General features: G+C 42.5%; 1 protein-coding gene across 1 annotated transcript; it reads right to left on the bottom strand.

Annotated features, from left to right (window-relative positions):
• Positions 1 to 612: 612 nt before the first annotated feature.
• hyal4 (hyaluronidase 4) lies at positions 613 to 14778 on the bottom strand. The gene is given in 5 exon segments (XM_063876534.1): positions 613 to 1887; positions 3058 to 3147; positions 4256 to 5014; positions 5016 to 5246; positions 14682 to 14778. Coding segments are annotated over 4 exon segments (1551 nt in total). The 5' UTR covers positions 5214 to 5246; positions 14682 to 14778; the 3' UTR covers positions 613 to 1383.
• Between the last annotated feature and the right edge of the window lie 6490 nt (positions 14779 to 21268).

Below are 21268 nucleotides of genomic sequence, written 5' to 3'. Positions count from 1 at the left end.
ATATGTATTTAATCCCTTCAGTTGCTAGGCAGATTAGGATGAATGATGGTAAATATAATCCCCCTTAAATCAGACTGTAGTTCACCTGCAGTAAATCCAGCAGCTACCCTGCAGTATACAAAGCCATTCGAACTAGCTGCACCTTTACCAGCTCTGAGAACACTTTAATGATCAATCATTATAAAACATATCAGAGATATTATTCTGAAATGGACCAATCAGACAATGACTACTTTTACTGTCGCTACTTTAAGTACATTTAGAGGAGAGTACTTTCTACTTTCACTGGAGGAACATTTAGAATACTTTTACTGTGACAGAGTATTCCTACACTCTGGTACTTCTACTTTACTCAAGTACAAGATCTGAGTACTTCTACTTTACTCAAGTACAAGATCTGAGTACTTCTACTTTACTCAAGTACAAGATCTGAGTACTTCTACTTTACTCAAGTACAAGATCTGAGTACTTCTACTTTACTCAAGTACAAGATCTGAGTACTTCTACTTTACTCAAGTACAAGATCTGAGTACTTCTACTTTTACTCAAGTACAAGACCTGAGTACTTCTACTTTACTCAAGTACAAGATCTGAGTACTTCTACTTTACTCAAGTACAAGACCTGAGTACTTCTACTTTACTCAAGTACAAGATCTGAGTACTTCTACTTTTACTGAAGTACAAGACCTGAGTACTTCTACTTTACTCAAGTACAAGACCTGAGTACTTCTACTTTACTCAAGTACAAGCTCTGAGTACTTGTACTTTACTGAGTACAGTATCTGAGTACTTCTTCCACCTCTGCATGTATGGGATATCCTCCAACATTTCTTTTTTAACGAAACACCTGAAACGAGCCTCAGCTTAGCTTTCTGCTAAATGCTACATAGCAAATGTTACCATGCTAACATGCTAAACAGAAATGGTAGGCTAGGTAAACAGTATCTTCCTGCTTTACGTTAGCATGTTAGCAGTCAGCTTAAATTCAAATGTAGCGCCTTGCTGAGCATGAATTTTAATCCCAATTAAAACCGTAAAAAAGCAATTATAAGAATCGTTTTGAACTCTGGGAACCGATGATGAACATTTTGTGGTAAAGGCAGACCGGAATACTGTGGATAATGAGTACAGCACCAGATCTGGTCCGGACGGAGAACACATACATACAGTATCATACAAAATGATACTGTTCTGAAGGACCCGTGTGCAGAGATGTTTGCACTGATTCGTTGGTCTGGAACGAGACTTTCTTTAGAATCACTCATAGTCACAACATGTTGTGGTGTATCGGCTGATCAGTATCATCTCGGGTTCAATTCCAGTCTTTCTCCATCTCAAGTAATACAAACATTGTCTGTAGGTTAAAAACTAACATCCGTGTCATCATACGACCGTCTTTACTAGCGATAAGTTCAGCAGGAGCATCAGCACCATCAGGAGAAGGCTGCAGGTGTTCGCCGGCGCCTCGCTCTCCCCTCCCTCCCACCGTTCACCCTGCTCGTCCTCCCACTCGGTCCTCTTCCTCTCCTTCTCCTCGTCCTCCTCCTCCTCCCGCCGCGGCTCGTCGTCCTCCCTCACGATGTTGACGGAGTCGCAGCGCTCGCCCTCGTGGCCCTCGTAGCAGTGGCAGCGAAACCTCTTGGTGAGCAGCTGCAGCTCGTGCTGCGAGTGCCACCCGGTGACCGAGAAGTCCCCGTCGTCGGAGGCGTGGATGTGGTAGCTGGTGGCGCTCAGGTGGAGGTAGTGCCGGGCGATGGGGTTGCGGCGGACGCAGCGGCCGTTCCCCTGGCACAGGAAGTCGCTGCAGACCTCGGCGGCTCGCGTCACGTTGGTGATGTACTGTCCCAGGCGGTGGCTCAGGAGCGTTTTCACCTTGGTGCAGTTAAACTGTGGAAACAAAACGACACACAACAGTCATGATGTGACTCCAGTTCAGCTGCTGGTTTAAGTTTCCAGTGGCAGTAGGCTAGTACTTGGACCAAGCAAGCTCTGGTAAACCCACTGCAGCCCAATAGAGTTTTAAGATACAAGTGGTCGCGCTGCTTTCTAGCATTGAATCCCAAATGTGACCTGATTTTGAGGAACGCTTTTACTTTTCTCCGTGCCATAAAAGTTCACGAGATGTTTCAGAAAACCTTGGACAAGCCATGAAGTCAATCAGCCTTAATTTCATTTGTTTTTAAGGCTTCCTAGTATCGGATGCTTGATTGACATACATTTAGGTCCCAGATTGGGCTAATGCTCTAATTCGTGACTTGTCTACCCCCAGATTTCAGACCAACCGAAATTGGGACTTTTTTCAACCTTTTTTTCTTTAACATTAGGAACATAGTTCACCATGATGTGTTTCAGAAAACATTTGATGGGAGAAATAAACCATAAAGTTGCTGAAGTTGCCATCATTTCATTTGTTTTTAAGGGATCCTAGCATCGGATGCTTGATGACATGATTTAGGTCCCAGATTGGGCTGAGGCTCTAATTTGTAGCTTGTCTACCCCCAGATTTCGGACCAACATCGGGCCTTTTTCAACCTTTTTTAGGAAAATACTTCCCCATGATGTGTTTCAGAAAACATTTGATGGCAGGAATAAACCATGAAGCAGCTGAAGTGGAACATATATGTGAATATCAGCTGAAAATGAACTCCCTGACTGCCTGAGATGCTTCCTAGATGAACTTGTTTCCAGCATAACTGCAGGCCATAAAAACATGTGTATTATAGTTTGTAAAATTGTTGGAGTGGTTTCACGACACGCCACGACCACATGATGTCAGCTCTCTATTGTCTGGCTATATTTACTACTGCTGTGGTTTGTTTGGAGTCCAAAACAAATCAAGAAGCTTTGAGGAAAGACTTCTGTCTCAACGGTGCAAATTAGAAAGGAAACACGTGGCAGTAAATCAACATGACGTGTATTCAAATCCTCTTTGTGGATTAACCAATCATTTTATAACAGAGGAAGTCAGGACATACTTCCCCTCTGTGGGCAACCTTTCAAAGAAAGAGAGGGATACGATTTTATTTTATTTTTGGAAACAGGCAAGGAGAAACCCACCCTGGAGGAGGTGAGGTTCAGGTCTCCCCAGATGACGAAGCCTGCAGCTCCCAGGGCAGCGCTCTCTCCGATGGTGTGGATCAAGTCTCTCTGCAGGAAACACAAAGCTGGAAGTCACGTCTTGCGGTCTGTTCCCCTCACTGACACACATTTAATCATCTAAGCACATCTACTTTAACAACACTGGGCCCAGAGTCCAATGAAAGTTGTATGTGAAGCACAAGGAAATATTTCATTAACTAAAATGCAAAGCTGTTTTCAGGATGGATTTTCCTCCACATGCATGGATTTATTCAAATGTAATGAATCTTGAAACCTGCACAAACAAATGGACATATTTAATCGGTTAGGGGGAAGAATTGTGGTTGTGGTTATGTAATTTATGGAGAACAAGAAAACCAAAGCATGGTTTTTATCTGAGCTGCTTTTCTGTCGATCTCCACTAGATGGCAGGAGTGAAGGAGTAAATTAAGACCCCCAGTCTGTGCAAACAGCCAGTGTTGAACTGTCTTTGTTAAGTATTTCTGTGTGAGTTGCATTAGATATTATGGCTTGTGAAGCTTCTCTACAACACATCCTTCTAAAAATGAAAATGTGGGTTCATAAATGTACTACCTATAAGGCTTTAGAGGACACGTTCTGCAGGATGAAGCTCCAGGCTAAAAGCTAAAGTAACGTGAGTGTAAGTTTCAGTGACTCTGGGATAGACGACCAGGGGACTGGGTGGGAAGCCGATATTTCCCAATCGCGGTCAGATGGAGCACCCTGTTGGACTGGAAACCACCTCACACCTTTCTGCTGACATCCCATGAACTTGTGAGTACTAACTAAACCTTGCTTGTAGGGCTGCTTCAGTTTTTCCAGTCTAAATTGAGCTCAGCAGGCCATTCTTTCCATTAAATTACATTTATTCCGTTTCCTTTTTGTGCAGAATAAAGAAACAGTATAAGTGTGACGTTAAAGGACATTTCATTGTCGTTATTAAACAGACAACTCACATCCCAGACGTGGTCACAGTGGAACAGACGTTAGAAATGTCTTAATGCGACTGGGCCGCTAAAACAGGCTGAAGAAATATATCTGTGCAACATGCAGCTGATGGAGGTTGAGCTCCAAATTCTAGGAGCAATGTGGAAAATAAGAGAGCAAACTTTGTAAATCAGATAATCTACTTTGTTCATCTACATTTATCTCCTACCATGGTGAGGAAGGCCATGGCCTCGTCCCTGTAGCCCAGCCTCAGGTACACGTATGTAGGGAGTTCGTACTCCTTGGAGGTGAGTGCTGCGACGCGGAGCGACTCTCGGATCCGGTGCTGGGCGAAGTGCAGGTTGCTGATGCTGTTGGAGTGACTCTTCCTGATGGCGACGGAGGGGAAGAGCGCCGTGCTGCTGTTCCACAGCCACAGCAGCTCGTCGTTCCTCAGCCTCTCCAGCAGGGGGCAGAAGCCGGTGTAGTTCTGCTCGTGCAGGTTGTAGTTGTGGCAATCGGGGTAGAGGTAGAAACCCCAGAGTCCGTTGGGGCGAAGGCGAGTCCCCAGCTGGATAGTCCTTTGCATGAACGCCTTGGCGCTCTTTTCAAACCTCCTCCGTGCCAGCTCCTCCACCTGAGCCTCCGTCACATTTGCATATGCCTTGGCGGCCAGCTCTCTGGACTTCTGCCGGTAGATGTCCTTCTTGTGCCAGTTACGGCTCCACTGAGGCCGCCAGAACTCCCAGTCGATGACGGCGAGGCCGCGGAAGTCCTCCGAGGGGATGAAGTGGTTGATGTCCTGGTAGGCCTTCACCAGGTGGAGGTCCAGGCTGCAGTTCTGCGGCACCCCACCGTGCACCGCCACTCCCTGAGGCGTGTAGTGAGGGTAGTACCCCAGGCGGTTGGCGTAGAAGATGGTGACGTTCTGACCCGTCCAATCGGCCCGCGGGCTCCCGTGGATGTGGAAGAGGCGGTCGGCGTTGGTAGGTGACGTTGTACTTGATGGTGCACATGTCCAGCGGGGCGTTCCAGGCGGCGATGAAGGGCTTGCGGGGAATCAGAGGCAGCTTGGCGGGCTTCTGACCGAAGGCGGCGTGGAAGAGCAGGAGCAGCCAGGAGCAGGTGAGGGCGACGGGAACGACCTGGTTGGTGGAGGATGCCCCGCCCACCGGCACCACAGGCATCCTGGGGATCAGGAGGAGCAGCTGTCAATCATCCTGAAGGGGGAAGGGAAGAGAAAAACAGAAAGGTAGAATGTTTCTGTGCTGGAAACAAAGACAGTTATAGCTCCAAAAGTGAGCATGACCACAGGTGTTTGTTTTTTATTTCATGGTTTTGAATTTGACTTAATTTCTCTTTCCATGCCTGCATAAAGTGGTGCTGGAATGAGTCCCAAACCCAGTAAAGAATCAGTATTTTTGCGCTTCTGGATTCCCTTTTTTCCAACTCTGCTGCGCTGCTCTATTACAATGAGGGAGTCTGATGTGTGTGAGGTATCCAGCCTTGTCTTGGTTTATTTACCTCCTCCAACGCCTGCTCAGCGATGTTGTCTGTAAACAAAGTGCTGAGTCCCGACCCGATTTAAAGAGTCAAAAGGCTTTATTGTCACATGCACAACAGCTTCAGAGTAATTGTTGGCAATGAAAGTCTTAATTCCTCGGCTCCTCCAACAATATAACGCACTTAAGATATAAAAAGATGCTGCATTTCTCTTACAGACTGACAGAATAAGCAGCACCTCCCCAGAGCCTTTAATGACAGCATGGAGACTCCTCAACTTCCTTTGACCCTGAGACTGGTTTTATATTGTTTGTGAGTTTATGGATGAGTTTTACAGTTTTGTGAAATGACTCTGAAACTTATTGTCCACAACTTCTGTTCTTACTGCCGAGCACCACAAAGCATCATGACAGTTTTTCACATTTTCTTTTGCATGTGATTTAATGAGACTGTTAAAACATCTGGGCTGTAGTCGACGCGCTGCAGAAATTAAATCATTTATATTCCAGCTGTTGACATTTAAAATTCCTCGGTGATCCCTTTTAATACCATGGACAGACAAACTGACTTTATGCATAAGCCATTTGGTTTATTGCAACTTATTGAATCTGAATATTTGCCCAAAAAAATCTGGATTCAGAGGCTCGAATCGATCTTCTGTTTTGGAGGTTCGGTTTCGGGAACATCTGTAGTGTGCAGAGTCTCATTACCTGTTAAACATAACTGCACAAGCTTTGATTAAAGAGCTAAATTGAATAACACATCAGTGGATATTATTAGCTGACTACTGTATTTTGATAATAGATTATGTGCTTCTTATTTTAGAGGATTATTTTGACACTGATCTTCTCCTGGTGTTGTTACTTCCTGTGTCTGATTGTCTTCTTGTGATCACCTGTGTTGTGATGGGTCCCTGTGTATTCAGTCTCGCTTTCCCTTGTGTTCCTCTTCACTTCGTCTCCCTTTTCTCCCCGTTTTTGTTCTTGGTGTGTCCTGGATGTCCCTGGTCTGTCCTCCGAGTGTTCCTGGTTTGTGTTCAGTTTAGTCTTCTTCTTTGCTTTTGTTTCACCTAGCCTGTCCTTGAAGTTTTTTATATTTTGGATGTACGGCTTTTGTTAAATATAGCTCGCTTTTGGTTACACTTTGAATTCCTTCCCCTTATTCTGAGTTTGGATCCTATTAACCTCCCGAACGTAACAGATTTGTTGCTTTTACGTGTCTCGTGTGAATGTAAACTGAATATCTTTGGGGTTTTGAGATGATTTATATGCAATAAAAACAGTTGTCTATTGCAGCTTTAATCAATTATGACTGGGTTTACAGATAATAGGCTGTTAATTTTGCTTCCCACAGGATGATTTGTCATATTTTTAGTGGCCCCAGTTTGTACTCTTTCCACTACGTCCAAGTAAGACATAAATAGTCCTTGGCTCTTCCCATGGCACCCGGGGTTCAGATGTCACAGAGAGGAAGTGAGTTGACACCCAGGGACTGTAAGGAGGACTTCAGCTACTTCTCTGTCCACAGCTCGTCCTCCTCTAACCAGAGCCGCAGCCTCAGGCCACAATAACAGGGCTCCCTGCCAAAACCCTCAGAGAGATTCAGTGTCGCATCTGAAACAGCTGGAGGAATCCAACATGCAGTCGGAGAGCAGAGAGACAAATCTGACGTTTGATTTCCTCTCTGTCTGTCATGCTTTCACCAAAGATGCTCTGTAACTAAAGATGATGCATTATCACGAGCCCCGGAGTGAGCGGTGGTCACGTATTTTTGTAGGCCGCCCCGGAAGAGCTCTCGAAAAAAAAAGTTTGTTCAGCAGAATAATCTGCACATATTTACACCACTGTATGAGTTCTGAAGTAAAAAGCTCATGGGCTATAAAGGAACTACAGCACGGTCACATGACTTCAGGTCACCACCGCTAAGCTAAAGGCGGCTAATGTTGGGCTATAAAGGAACTACAGCACGGTCACATGACTTCACGTCTCCACCGCTGAGCTAAAGGTAGCTAATGTTGGGCTATAAAGGAACTACAGCACGGTCACATGACTTCAGGTCACCACCGCTAAGCTAAAGGTAGCTAATGTTGGGCTACAAAGGAACTACAGCACGGTCACATGACTTCACGTCACCACCGCTAAGCTAAAGGCGGCTAATGTTGGGCTATATAGGAACTACAGCACGGTCACATGACTTCACGTCTCCACCGCTAAGCGTGTTGGCTAGTAGTCCTGAGAAGTTGTTCAAAGTTTATGAGAGTTGTTTTTTTTTTCCGATCTGTCGTTTTGGAATCAAAGTCGTTTCCTCTCTTTGTGCTCCTGCCAGTTTCTCCCTGAAGGTTTGGAAATAATTTGACTGCTTGCACTTAGTGAAAGCAGATCCTCTTTCAAAGCCCACTGTGCTGCAGCACTACAGTGAACGTCTGACTTAATAATAGTCAGGCTGAAAGCACTTCCAGAACGGGAGAGATTTGATGATAGGAATGTGTCTGATCATTCTCCTTGAGCTGGAAATCTCTGAACTTTACTTACAGAGACATCAGAACTGACAGATCTTTATAATCCCTTCACTGATCAGTTTACAGATACATAACTCTCAACATGCAACACTGGTTAGTGAACCTCTGTGGATACTTATTTGATTAGTTTCTGCTTATTTCTGCAGGTGATGCTTCCAACTTTCTCAAAAGATTGTAAGACTCAGAACATATTGAAGTATCAATGGTCCTGTCCACCTTATTTATGAACTTCCTTGAGTCTTGCAAATCAACTCATATCACCTTTTAAAACAACAATTAATTCAAACGCTTTCTGATCTATCAGCTCTCAGGTTCGGTTCAGCTCTGGCAGCTAAAACAACTCTGTAAAGGTAGAGTGTGTATAAGCAGAGGACACCAAAAGTGGTTGTCTTACTAACACAAGATGGATAAAGACACTTTGTTTACTTGCATGTGGGAGCAATTGTTCTCCATTGTAGACTCTGTCTGTCTTTATGCTCTCAATTGACTCTCATAGCGTTTGTCAGTTATTCCTGAGTACATTATCCAGTGTGTGTTGTAGATGTATTAACATCAGATGTGTTCGAGCAGCAGTGTCTCTCTCACAGAGCTTCCTTTGCAGAACATACATGCTTGAGTTGTATGTAAAGTCAATACTGCTCATTTAAGGTGTGACCCCAGTTTAAGTGTGGTGGAAACTTCTGAAGCAATGGAGACAAAACAGAGAGACGTTGGAGAGCAGGAACTTGATGTCAAAACACTGTTGGATTTATTCAGAGTTACGGCCGGAGAATTGACAAGACATTTGCGGTAGACACGAGTTGCCACAGCGGTTGCCAAACCAATTCTGAAGGTCTCAGGGATAGGAAGAGGTGTTAACTAGTTCCAATAATCAACATTCTCAGAGTAGCAGACTAAACAATGTAGGACAACGTGACATCCCGGTCACACATAAGGTGTCTAACGAAGCATCTGGGCTCAGCCCCAAACAATAAAACCAATCTAAGAACAGGCGTGAGAGTGTACCCACTCACATGTGTGAACGTGTGTGAACGTGTGTGAAGAGGTCACAGGTCTGAGCGAAAGGTCACAAACACCTATCTTTCTAAAGGGGACTTGAATTACCAATTATTTGAAATGAAACTCTGGATGGTTTTCTCCTTTAGTTGATAAAAGGTCTGTCAGGTAAATGTCTCATGATCATTTCCCATTGCTCAAAGTGGCGTCTAATAAATCCACTTATTGAAGGAGGAGTGAAACAGTAAGTCCTTTGTCAAAATATTATTTTTGCAGATACCGTTTTTCCTAACCAGTAAAGGATGTACTACTATGTCAGCGAAAGTTAAGGTTAGGGTTGGTGAGGAGCAGGAGGAGGAGGAGGAGGAGGAGGAGGATACACATTCAGAACAACAAGAATCCTGCAAGACTGGTCAATAGCCACGGTGCAGAGGTCTTTCAGGTTAGGACAACAAGTAGTTTGATTAAAAACTATTATGCAACCTTAGTCTACGGCTGATGGACCAATCCATCGTGCTCCGCAGTCAATGGTTCGATGCTGGTGAAGGATGGAGGGGGCCGCCTCCGATTGAATTCATTCCTGTTCATGTTTAAACTCTGGCTTCGTGTCAAAGTGAATTATTTATCCAGAGTAGCTCGGAGCCGCGGACCGGTCTGGCTTCGATTTAAGATAAGAGTCTGTTGATGTCTGTGGTTCTTGTGGAGCAGTCATTCAACAAAAACACGAAGCAGAGCAACCGTCTAATTTACAGTGTCTCTGTCTGAAAAACTGGGGCGAATGGGAAGGGAAGCTGCCAGTGTCTGAAGTGTGGACGGGTCTTTGGCCGACATGATGATGTGGGCCAAAGGCCAAAAGGAAGATATGATGTTGGCACCCTGCATATCTCCAAATTACTGATAGCAGTTCACTATCTTAATGCTGGGGCTCAGTTTGGCTCCTTACACACAGAGGTACTTTACAAATGTATTCCTTCACAATGATTTACTCCTTAAGCCGTTTATGCGCAGCAACCTCGAAGGAGCTCAATTTCTCCCCAGTGACTCCTGGAACACGAGTGGATTTGAAGCCCAGAGAAAAGCATTTCAAACTCAGGAGTAAATGAAGCTGAGGAGGACATTCAGCGATGCCAGGAGAGGAAGAAGCTTGTCCTCCGTTTGATGTTTGGGAATCGAGCCGGACCCCTGATGGAGGGCCGAGCGACAGGAGCCAAAATAACAGATTCCCTCACATGCACCATCTGTCGCAATAATCTGTTCCAACAGCCAGAAAGATGTCCCGTGATGCACCTGCAGGCCTGAATCTGTGACTGATAAATAAATACCTGCATGTTTTTAAGTTTCTGCAAGTCTGTCTGCAACTTTGAAGAGGCTCTTTTATGCTTTTTGGGGTTTTCCCTCTCCTATAGTGTGTTCTATAGGTTTTAGTGCATGTAAATGGTCTACCAAGGCTAGAATTCCTTTGTTACCTCCAGAGGGAGTTCCTCTTCTACAGTTGCTGTTATTTGTATGTATGGTGGTGTACCTTCTTCTTGCCTCTTAATTTAATATTTTCAGCAGCTTTTTTAAATGGTAGCCAATCATCTGTACAGCGCCTCGCCTCAGGATGAATAAAGGATTACAGATTTGAATGTTTTGTGTCCTTCATCGCCAGCTCACACACTCAGCAGCTCCACTCTGCTTCAGCACTTCACACACTGCGCTGGTTGAAGCGCGTTAACCAGAGCAGAGAGAAGCATTTCATCAAATATTCCTGGTGGCTGAAATGTGGTCGTGATTCTTGTTCCTCACACGAGAGGCGGAGAAAAAAAGCCAGAGAGGAAGGCCGGAACATTTCCACTGAGCAGCGCCAAACAACAGAAGGAAGGAGATGGAGAGTTCGGGTTTGAGGAGGATTTAAAGGGAAAAAAAGAGAAACGCGATGGATGACCTCAGAGATCCAAATTAATGCAGATCAAAATACTAACGTAGAGAATCGAAACCTTTCAATCGGTTTATTCTGGTATTCCTTCATTATTTTAGAGCTCTAAGCATTCAGAGACGCTTCTTATTGGCTGACAAGAGTCATGTGACAAAGGCTTTGAGTAAAGTAGAAGTACTCAGGTCTTGTACTTGAGTAAAGTAGAAGTACTCAGATCTTGTACTTGAGTAAAAGTAGAAGTACTCAGGTCTTGTACTTGAGTAAAGTAGAAGTACTCAGATCTTGTACTTGAGTAAAGTAGAAGTACTCAGATCTTGTACTTGAGTAAAGTAGAAGTACTCAGATCTTGTACTTGAGTAAAGTAGAAGTACTCAGATCTTGTTCTTGAGTAAAGTAGAAGTACGCAGATCTTGTTCTTGAGTAAAGTAGAAGTACTCAGATCTTGTACTTGAGTAAAGTAGAAGTACTCAGATCTTGTACTTGAGTAAAGTAGAAGTACTCAGGTCTTGTACTTGAGTAAAGTAGAAGTACTCAGGTCTTGTACTTGAGTAAAGTAGAAGTACTCAGATCTTGTTCTTGAATAAAGTAGAAGTACTCAGATCTTGTACTTGAGTAAAGTAGAAGTACTCAGATCTTGTACTTGAGTAAAGTAGAAGTACTCAGATCTTGTACTTGAGTAAAAGTAGAAGTACTCAGGTCTTGTACTTGAGTAAAAGTAGAAGTACTCAGGTCTTGTACTTGAGTAAAGTAGAAGTACTCAGATCTTGTACTTGAGTAAAGTAGAAGTACTCAGATCTTGAGTAAAGTAGAAGTACTCAGGTCTTGTACTTGAGTAAAAGTAGAAGTACTCAGGTCTTGTACTTGAGTAAAGTAGAAGTACTCAGATCTTGTACTGAGTAAAGTAGTAGTACTCAGATCTTGTACTTGAGTAAAGTAGAAGTACTCAGATCTTGTACTTGAGTAAAGTAGAAGTACTCAGATCTTGTACTGAGTAAAGTAGTAGTACTCAGATCTTGTACTTGAGTAAAGTAGAAGTACTCAGGTCTTGTACTTGAGTAAAGTAGAAGTACTCAGATCTTGTACTTGAGTAAAGTAGAAGTACTCAGGTCTTGTACTTGAGTAAAGTAGAAGTACTCAGATCTTGTACTTGAGTAAAGTAGAAGTACCAGAGTGTAGGAATACTCTGTCACAGTGAAAGTATTCTAAATGTTCCTCCAGTGAAAGTAGAAAGTACTCTCCTCTAAATGTACTTAAAGTATCGACAGTAAAAGTAGTCATTGTCTGATTGGTCCATTTCAGAATAATATCTCTGATCTGTTTTATAATGATTGATCATTAAAGTGTTCTCAGAGCTGGTAAAGGTGCAGCTAGTTTGAATGGCTTTGTATACTGCAGGGTAGCTGCTGGATTTACTGCAGGTGAACTACAGTCTGATTTAAGGGCTGATTATATTTACCATCATTAATCCTAATCTGCCTAGCAACTAAAGGCGTTAAATACATGTAGTGGAGTAAAAGTACACCATTTACCTCTGAACTGTAGTGGAGTAGAAGTACAAAGTACCTTGAGTAAATGTACTTTACACCTTTGCTGCAGAGCCAAGTCCTGAAATCCCGTTAGCCAATCAAGACTCGCTGCTTCAGCTTCTGATCTTTAACCCCAGACTTGTTAACCTCCTCTGTGCGGAGGGCAGACTGGACCACAACCAGCTCCCACACACAGTTTAACAGCCGCCTGGGATGAACTTTAATCCAGATGTTCTTCCTTAAAGGAAAACCTCCCGTGACCTCCCGTGTTTTTCATCTCTTTGAATATTTACTGTAAGTCTTTATGAGTCAGCGCTTTAAATGACTGAAGCTCCACCTCACTGAGACTTTAAGTGTCTCCTCTCGTGGTGTGCAGCTTTAAAGCAGAACGGTCGAGCCAAAAACAATCTAGGGTATTGTTTAGCAGTGTAGAAATGTAAGAAAGTATTTATACTCAGTGTACTTCAGCGTCATGTTGAGGGATTTTAAATAACTATTTCCATTTTAAACCTCTTTGTTCTAAACTACATTTTAGAAGTCAATATTTTACTCGACTGTCTGATAGCTTTAGCAACAGATTTATTAGCTTGTACATAATATAAAGCTACTTGTACAGTAATTATAGACTGAAGTTGAGTAAGGTACACCATTAAATAAAGAGACTAGCACCAATTAAATAAAAAGATCATCAAAGAAAGATCAGGGATGGTGGACCGTGATAAAGTAACATTTTTAAGGTATTTTACTTTAGCATTTTTCATTTTATGCTACTTTAAACTTCTACTCCACCATACTTTGGAAGTCAGTAGTGTACTCCTTACTCCACTCTGTGTATCTGACAGCTGTAGCTACAGATTAATGCATGCTGAAATCAACTCATGCATGAACCATGATTCGGATATCAAGCAGCAGTATACAAAGTATTTGAGATTAGCTCCACATTTACAAGCTCTGCATCAATAAGTCATTTACAGTCACAGGCAGGGTGAGAAATATACCTTTTTGAACATTAAAGCGTGGAAACATTCAGATATGAAGCTGAAAATGAGCAGAATGAGACCCTTTTATATCATATTCTCAATGCAGCAGAGGATCCTACCACCGTATTATGTCACCCTTCAGTAAAAGATCTGAGCACTTCTTCCACCACTGTTGTTCAGGGTGAGCCAACATTCCTTGCATGGCATTGCGCTCCCTCCCTCCTCCTCCTCCTCCTCTCCTCCCCCCTTTTCCCTTCCTGCATCACCCAAAACAGACGCGTAACACCCAGCGTGCCCCCTCCCTCCCTCGGAGGTTATAAATACACTTTATCAGCCTCCCGTGCCGCAAAAAAAAAAAAACTGGAACTGCAACGCGATCGAGCTCCAGGGAGAGGGATCTACTTTATGAAAATATAGGGAATCTGTAGCCTTAAAAAAAAGGTAAAGAAAACCTGAGTGAACCTTAGATCAATACACCATTTTTGTCCAAAGCTTTTCTGTGGTTTTCCTTTTCCTGTAGTGTGTTATATAGGTTTTAGTGCACGTCAATGGTCTACAAAAGCTAAAACTCCCTGTGCCCCACCTCCATTGGACTCCTTTGTTTACTTCCATAACATAGTGACACACTTCTATTGGCTAGCGCTCCAACACATTGCACGTGATAGGCTAAGGGGGCAAGACATCTCTAAGCTGGTTGACCAATCACAACAGAGCTAACCAATCAGAGCAGACTGGGCTCTGGTTTCAGACAGAGGGTGAAAAGAGGAGCTGCAGCACAGGCAGTATGAGAAACATAAAGAGCTTTCTGAACATTAAAGGAGGGAGAATGCGGCTCCTTTAAGTTTTTGACTTTCAATAAATGAGTTATTTTGTGTCTAAGAATTAGAAAATACAGAAGTATAGAATAATAGAACTAATGCAATATCCATAAGCACGTTGATATTGAACTGGTAATTAAATATTCTATATTCCAGGCTATCAATCAACTTGTTTAAAACCTGTTAATTGACATAAAAAAAACAATGCTTTTGAATAGACGTGTAGTCATGACTGTTTTCTACGTTGTTGCGTAATTCCCAAACCTCACAGTCAACAAATACTTCTTTAAGAAATCTGAAACCAGTAATTTGTAGATTATCCAGAGAGATTGGAACATTGTTTTCCCCTGAAGAGAGGCTGCTGGTATAAATAGATTTATGAGGTTTACTGCTCACCTGTAGATGTGGGGGTCTCATCTCTGGGGGTCACCGTAGAGGTCATGGTGGCCCTCGGCTCTGTACGTCCGACAGGCGTGCGTTCATTCCCTCTGAGTCTCAAACACAAGCAGACATCCACACTTATATACGGAGAGGAGAGGGAGGAGGAGGGGGAGGAGGAGGGAGCTTCACAACCACAACACAGCGATTACAGAGCAGAGAGGGAGGGAGGGAGGAGGAGAGGTTTAAAATCCTCGTGAGTTTCCTGAGCTCCTCCGAGGTTTGATCCTCTCCTGAAGAGAAGTCCCAACACATCCTCTTCAATCAGCATTAGACGGGAGACAGAGACACACACACACACACACACCGTCAACAACAACTGTGTGTGGTGTGTGTTTATACTATGTTTGTAGAATATTCCAACTTTCTCTGGATATGTTATAGATCTGTTATTCTAGAAAAGTGTTGTCTAAGTTTTTATTCTATTTTGTTTCAAACTTGTGTAATGACTGTAAACGTGCTGCTCTGACCCACAAAATATTCATAATTTAAGACGAATATAGAATATCTAATGTCAGTGTTGGAAAGTAAATCTATCAATCCTTTACTTGAGTACAATTCTGAGGTACTTGTACTTTACTTTTTCCATTTTATGCTAATTCATACGTACTCCACTGCAATTTGGAGGCAGATATTGCACTCTTTATTCCTCTGCATTTATGTAACAACACCAACTGTGATAGAGTGATATTGTTTGACTCCTAAAATGCATAATAAGTGCGTTCAGTTTAGGAGTGTAAATACTTTTTACCTTTTAGTTTGAAGGTTAAACTTCGAATTCCAGACTTAACTTCCTCAGGGTAATGAGTGTGTACATCTACATGCTCATTTTCCACGTGAGATAACTCCACCCCATCTTCATTTTAATGCAGAGAGAGCAATCAGAGGGGAATTATATTTCATTTCGGTCTGCTTTGTGTGCAGGGAATCGTCTCGCTCATGTACTCATGTGTTGAATGTTTGAAGTCCGAGTCGTAAAAACTGTAGAGAGCATCGGAAAGTTTAGAAGGTGTGACATGCACAAAGCCCAAGATGTGCAGTCAGCTGTTTGGACGGTCAAGAGGAACATGTGAAGCTCAATGTATTTGTATTATGTCTTCTGTTGGGGACTAAGCAGTCACTGCATTTTTAGTTATAGCCTAGATGAGAGGAGGGAAAAGTGGGGGAAGAGAGTAGCCTAAGCAGCAAAGAAATGTGTGATCACTTTTCAAATCAAACTAAATGCATTTAAACTTTATGGGGCTCTGCAGAGTCTTTTTACAGTACAGGTTTCCTGAGCTCAGGGCCATTTTAGGATTTGGAAATGCTATTCACCTTTTTCTTCGCCTGATCTAGGGCGCGTTCACATTTCCGTCTCTCAGCTTTATCGTCCTATACTGGCCAATGGAACTTTCTTTACACTTTTAAACGAAAAGAAGGTTTAATTAGTTATCAGACGTGGAAATAACCATTCAAATTGCAAATAGGAAATGAGTTTATCCAAATAACGCACATTTAGGAAATGTAAGCAGATATTTAGAGCTGCTGGGGATGAAATGTGTGAGACAGAGTTCAACCTTTGGGTAGTAAAACTAAGCTAACTCATGAGAGCCAGCCATTTGGTGAATGCTACCCCAGCTAATGTTCACTAGCTAGCTTGTTATATAGATAGCTAATGTTTGGTAAATGGATGGATAGATCATGTTTTCTAGCACGTTTGATATATAGTCAACTTAAAGTAGATAGCTAACGATTGCTAGCTAGCTTGATGGATGGATAATGTTTGCTATTTTCTTTGATAGATATAGCTAACGTTTGCTAACCAGTTAAATAGCCACTGACAGGTTGAGTGAAATCGGTCTGTAGGTTAACTTGTTTTAAAATATTTGAACAATTTATTGCAAAAAGAAGAAAGAGGAAACTATCGAGATTGCTTTGTATGGAGTCTGTCTGGCAATTGTGCTTAGTAGTAGTAGTAGTAGTTCCTTTGTTTCAGTTATGTTAATGCTAAGCCAGAAGAAATCACATGAGGCGAATAACTCAATAAATACAACACTGCAGTTAATAGGTCTTAGCAAGCAGTGAGGCAGTGATACATGGAGTGTCAACTCTGCACGTCTGGTGCATTTCGCCCCACTCACTGCACTTCTGTAGCCGTGCTTTCTCTCTAATTTTGCTGAACATTGCAACAGGAAATCTCTTGCATTACATTCCTGTCTGCCGCCTTCAAAACCAGTTCAATAAGCAAAGCCACAGAAACCCCTGAGAAAGCAAAGCGGGGGTCTCACGCGGTCAAATGTCAACAAACATCTTTAACGAGCATCTTCACGTATTCGGTCATTTGTAGGCTGTTCTCTCGGTGTCGCTGCGCTGATTAAATGACATTACATGTGGATCCGGCACTTTAGCCCAGCTCACAATCCTGTGGTTAACCTCACATATTTACAACCAGGAGACAAAAGTCTCAGTGAACTCTATCCCTCTGTGAAATATACACCGTTTATTCTGGGTAAATATGTCCTCCAACTACAGTGATCTCCATCCGTGGGAAGAATTACAACATGTTTAATTGCACACAATCATGTGAGAATGTGCTATTATGGGAGAAACCTGACTCCCCTCTCGTCCCTTACTTATAATTAAGATATTATCAGCTCTGAGTTTATTCATTATGAGAACAGCAGAGTTCACGCAAAGAAAGCTTCAAGTGGTGAGGAAGAAACTGTGTGTTTTTCCCATGTCATGCTTTTTACGAACTCTTTTCTTTTAGTGTTGTTTAAATAACCTGACTGCACTCTTATAAGGCTCAAACCCGGGCTGCACAGATGCGTTTCTGAGGATCTTGGAGGCTAAAAAATGAGCAAAAACAACGAGACAATCCGGCATTGTCCTGAACGGATCACGAGACAATGCACCCGGGGGCACAGACCTGCAAAATGCCACTTATAGGCGCATGCATGCTTGGGGAATAACAGATTACATGTAATGGGAAGACGTAATCAGGATATGGCTAATTCCTGAATATGTGTAATGAAAGGCAGGTGTAGTTATTATTAAATGTAACTTTTGATGCTTCATTTTTTCTGTTCTAAGGTCCAATTGTTCTGTTTTCTTACATGATACACTCGAGTAAAAAACATCAAACTTATATTTGAATTCTGTTGTTTTCCATTTCCATTTGATATTGAGGTAATCCCAAGGTGACAGGAAGTAGTCAGGTTATTACTTGTATATTTTGATACTTAGATAAGGCCTCTCTTTCTGTGTATTGTTTTAATTGATGGCGTTATTTTTTGCTGTCTGTTTGTAGTAATTATTTAAGGTTTGTGTTCATTTTGAGTCCATGTGGTGCTGGTCTCTTTGAGCGACATGTCTTGGGCTTCATCGTTGAAGCAAGATCAGGTTTTGTAATTACATGCATACATTTCCACAGCACTATACCTCAAGAGATAGTGACTTTGATTCTTTGATCCTTGAAATGTGCAACTGGGTTAAAATAGTGTTGTTCTCTCGCTGTGGGCTGCCATACGTGTTGTTTCCCATAATAAGGTTGGGGAGGAACCCCGTCTCTTTACGGTGTTTTAAAGAAGCCTTTCTCTGCTAACCCTAACCCTATCTATTTATGCTGTTGTTGCTGGAAAAGGGTGTGTGTGTGTGTGTGTGTGTGTGTGTGTGTGTGTGTGTGTGTGTGTGTGTGTGTGTGTGTGTGTGTGTGTGTGTGTGTGTGTGTGTGTGTGTGTGTGTGTTTCCTTGAGATCACCAGCCTCAGGGATCCCTCAGATCTTCTCTCTGAACGCATCAGCTGCAATTTTCTCTAATTTGCTCCCTGTGCACCTTACAATTTATTCTTATAAAAGAAACACACACACACACACACACACACACACACACACACACACACACACACACACACACACACACACACACACACGGTTTGTTTCGTTGTCAGGGTGAAGAGAAATGTGAGTGTTGTGAAGTCATCTGCGTTTGATTGCGGCAGCTTCAGTTCGGATACGAGAATGGTGTGGCTTTTAAGCCGAGCTGTGTTTGGAGTTTTGGGGAAAATGCACGTTTCTAATCCAAGGAAAATTAGCCTAAAGCCAAGTTTCCCTCAGTAACCAGCGGCTGTTTTCCACCAAAAGAGCCACAAGCGTTCCTCAGCCAGTAAATTAGACTAATGATGAGGAAGTTAAGCGTTGGTTTGACAAGAAAGAGACAGCAGCGCAGCTCATGGAGCTTTTGATTGGTGCACTGATGAACGTCCTTTGTGATTACTGCAACTCCATGGCATCTGTAATAAAGGATCAAACACAAGCGTGACACATTATGAACTAGTGTTATCTTTTATTCTATTCATCAAAGGATTGAGAATGTGGTTTTAATCCATGTAGGCCACGCACTGAGCCTCTGTTACTGAAGGTTTTGAACAGTGTTCGTGTAAATAGTAGCATACTTACTATTGGACATAAGTTTCACCAATTTATTCCACATCTACTTCTACTCCATCACCTTCTCCATAATGGCACTGAAGTCAATAACCCATACATGTGCCATATATATATATATAACTGAATATACACACTTTACTTTAGTCTACTAATTGAATTATTTCCTGCACTTTATTCCATCATTCTTGTATGTTTGTATGAATGCTGCGTGTCTGTCGTAGCATTTCTATTCTGAATGCACCTCTCCATTGTACTTGTTTAATAACAATCAATGATTCTGATCTAATCTAATCTTTTTGGGGCAAATGCAGTTTTTAATGCACAACATTTACTTGAGCCTTTTAGTTCTTAGTTCCCTTTTAGTAGCCCATTATGAAAAAGGCGCTGTAGTTTCAAAAACAATGCAAATATAAAAACACAAATGTGCCAAAACACATGCAATGAAGCAACAGCTTTACCAACTAGCTGAAACATGTGTTATAGTAGAAAACAAGCATTTTAAAAGCTGCAGAATTAAAGTTTCAACACATTAATGCACCGCAGCAATTTAATGATATCATAGAACATAATTCTGAATCATGAAAAGTTTTACTCTCTGTACTTTAGCACAAATAAAAAAGAGTAGGTCTACACTGTAGTAATACTACTTTTACTTAGGTTATAGATGACACACACACACACACACACACACACACGTTCGAATAAATGCAGACTCACAGGAAAACCCACCTACAGAGTGCGTGTGGGAAACCACATTCCCACAGTGGGTGGTGGTGATGGTGGTGGTGATGGGGGGGGGGAGGGGGGCCTGGCCGGTGATCCCGACTGCAGATTCGTTTTCCACCACCACCGAGGATAAAAGCTCCTCTCCGACATGTGGAGTGTGTTATGGAAATGTCTGCTGGCTCTAATGGCCGTGGCGGTAACGAGGCATCGAGTTGCTCGGGGAGGAAGCGATGGTTCAGGGTCGCCCTGCAGTCGATACGCGCCGCATAATGTGGAGGTTTCGGGGGGAGAATGATCAGACTTGCATCTGTGTAACGTGCTCCTGCAGGAGGGAGGTCGACAGAAATGTAATTTGTTCCTAAAAGGAGGGAAACTAAAAACTGGTTTGTGTGTCGCTGCACATCGAGGTCATCATCCTGTCATCCTATCTACTGTGGGATCACTGGTTCTCTTTCCATCCTGTCATCTCCAGTTTAGTGTAGCTAAGTCTGAACATCAGCAGGAGAGGACTCTTTAAAGTAGAGACACTACATACTGATATACACCTGAACATCAGCAGGAGAGGACTCTTTAAAGTAGAGACGCTACATACTGATATACACCTGAACATCAGCAGGAGAGGACTCTTTAAAGTAGAGACACTACATACTGATATACACCTGAACATCAGCAGGAGAGGACTCTTTAAAGTAGAGACTCTACATACTGATATACACCTGAACATCAGCAGGAGAGGACTCTTTAAAGTAGAGACGCTACATACTGATATACACCTGAACATCAGCAGGAGAGGACTCTTTAAAGTAGAGACACTACATACTGATATACACCTGAACATCAGCAGGAGAGGACTCTTTAAAGTAGAGACACTACATACTGATATACACCTGAACATCAGCAGGAGAGGACTGTTTAAAGTAGAGACGCTACATACTGATATACACCTGAACATCAGCAGGAGAGGACTCTTTAAAGTAGAGACACCACATACTGATATACACCTGAACATCAGCAGGAGAGGACTCTTTAAAGTAGAGACACTACATACTGATATACACCTGAACATCAGCAGGAGAGGACTCTTTAAAGTAGAGACACTACATACTGATATACACCTGAACATCAGCAGGAGAGGACTCTTTAAAGTAGAGACACTACATACTGATAAACACCTGAACATCAGCAGGAGAGGACTCTTTAAAGTAGAGACACTACATACTGATAAACACCTGAACATCAGCAGGAGAGGACTCTTTAAAGTAGAGACACTACATACTGATATACACCTGAACATCAGCAGGAGAGGACTCTTTAAAGTAGAGACTCTACATACTGATATACACCTGAACATCAGCAGGAGAGGACTCTTTAAAGTAGAGACTCTACATACTG

Source organism: Eleginops maclovinus, chromosome 2 (assembly GCF_036324505.1).
Source record: "Eleginops maclovinus isolate JMC-PN-2008 ecotype Puerto Natales chromosome 2, JC_Emac_rtc_rv5, whole genome shotgun sequence".
Classification (NCBI taxonomy): domain Eukaryota; kingdom Metazoa; phylum Chordata; class Actinopteri; order Perciformes; family Eleginopidae; genus Eleginops; species Eleginops maclovinus.
This window is presented reverse-complemented; position numbering and strand designations above follow the sequence as displayed.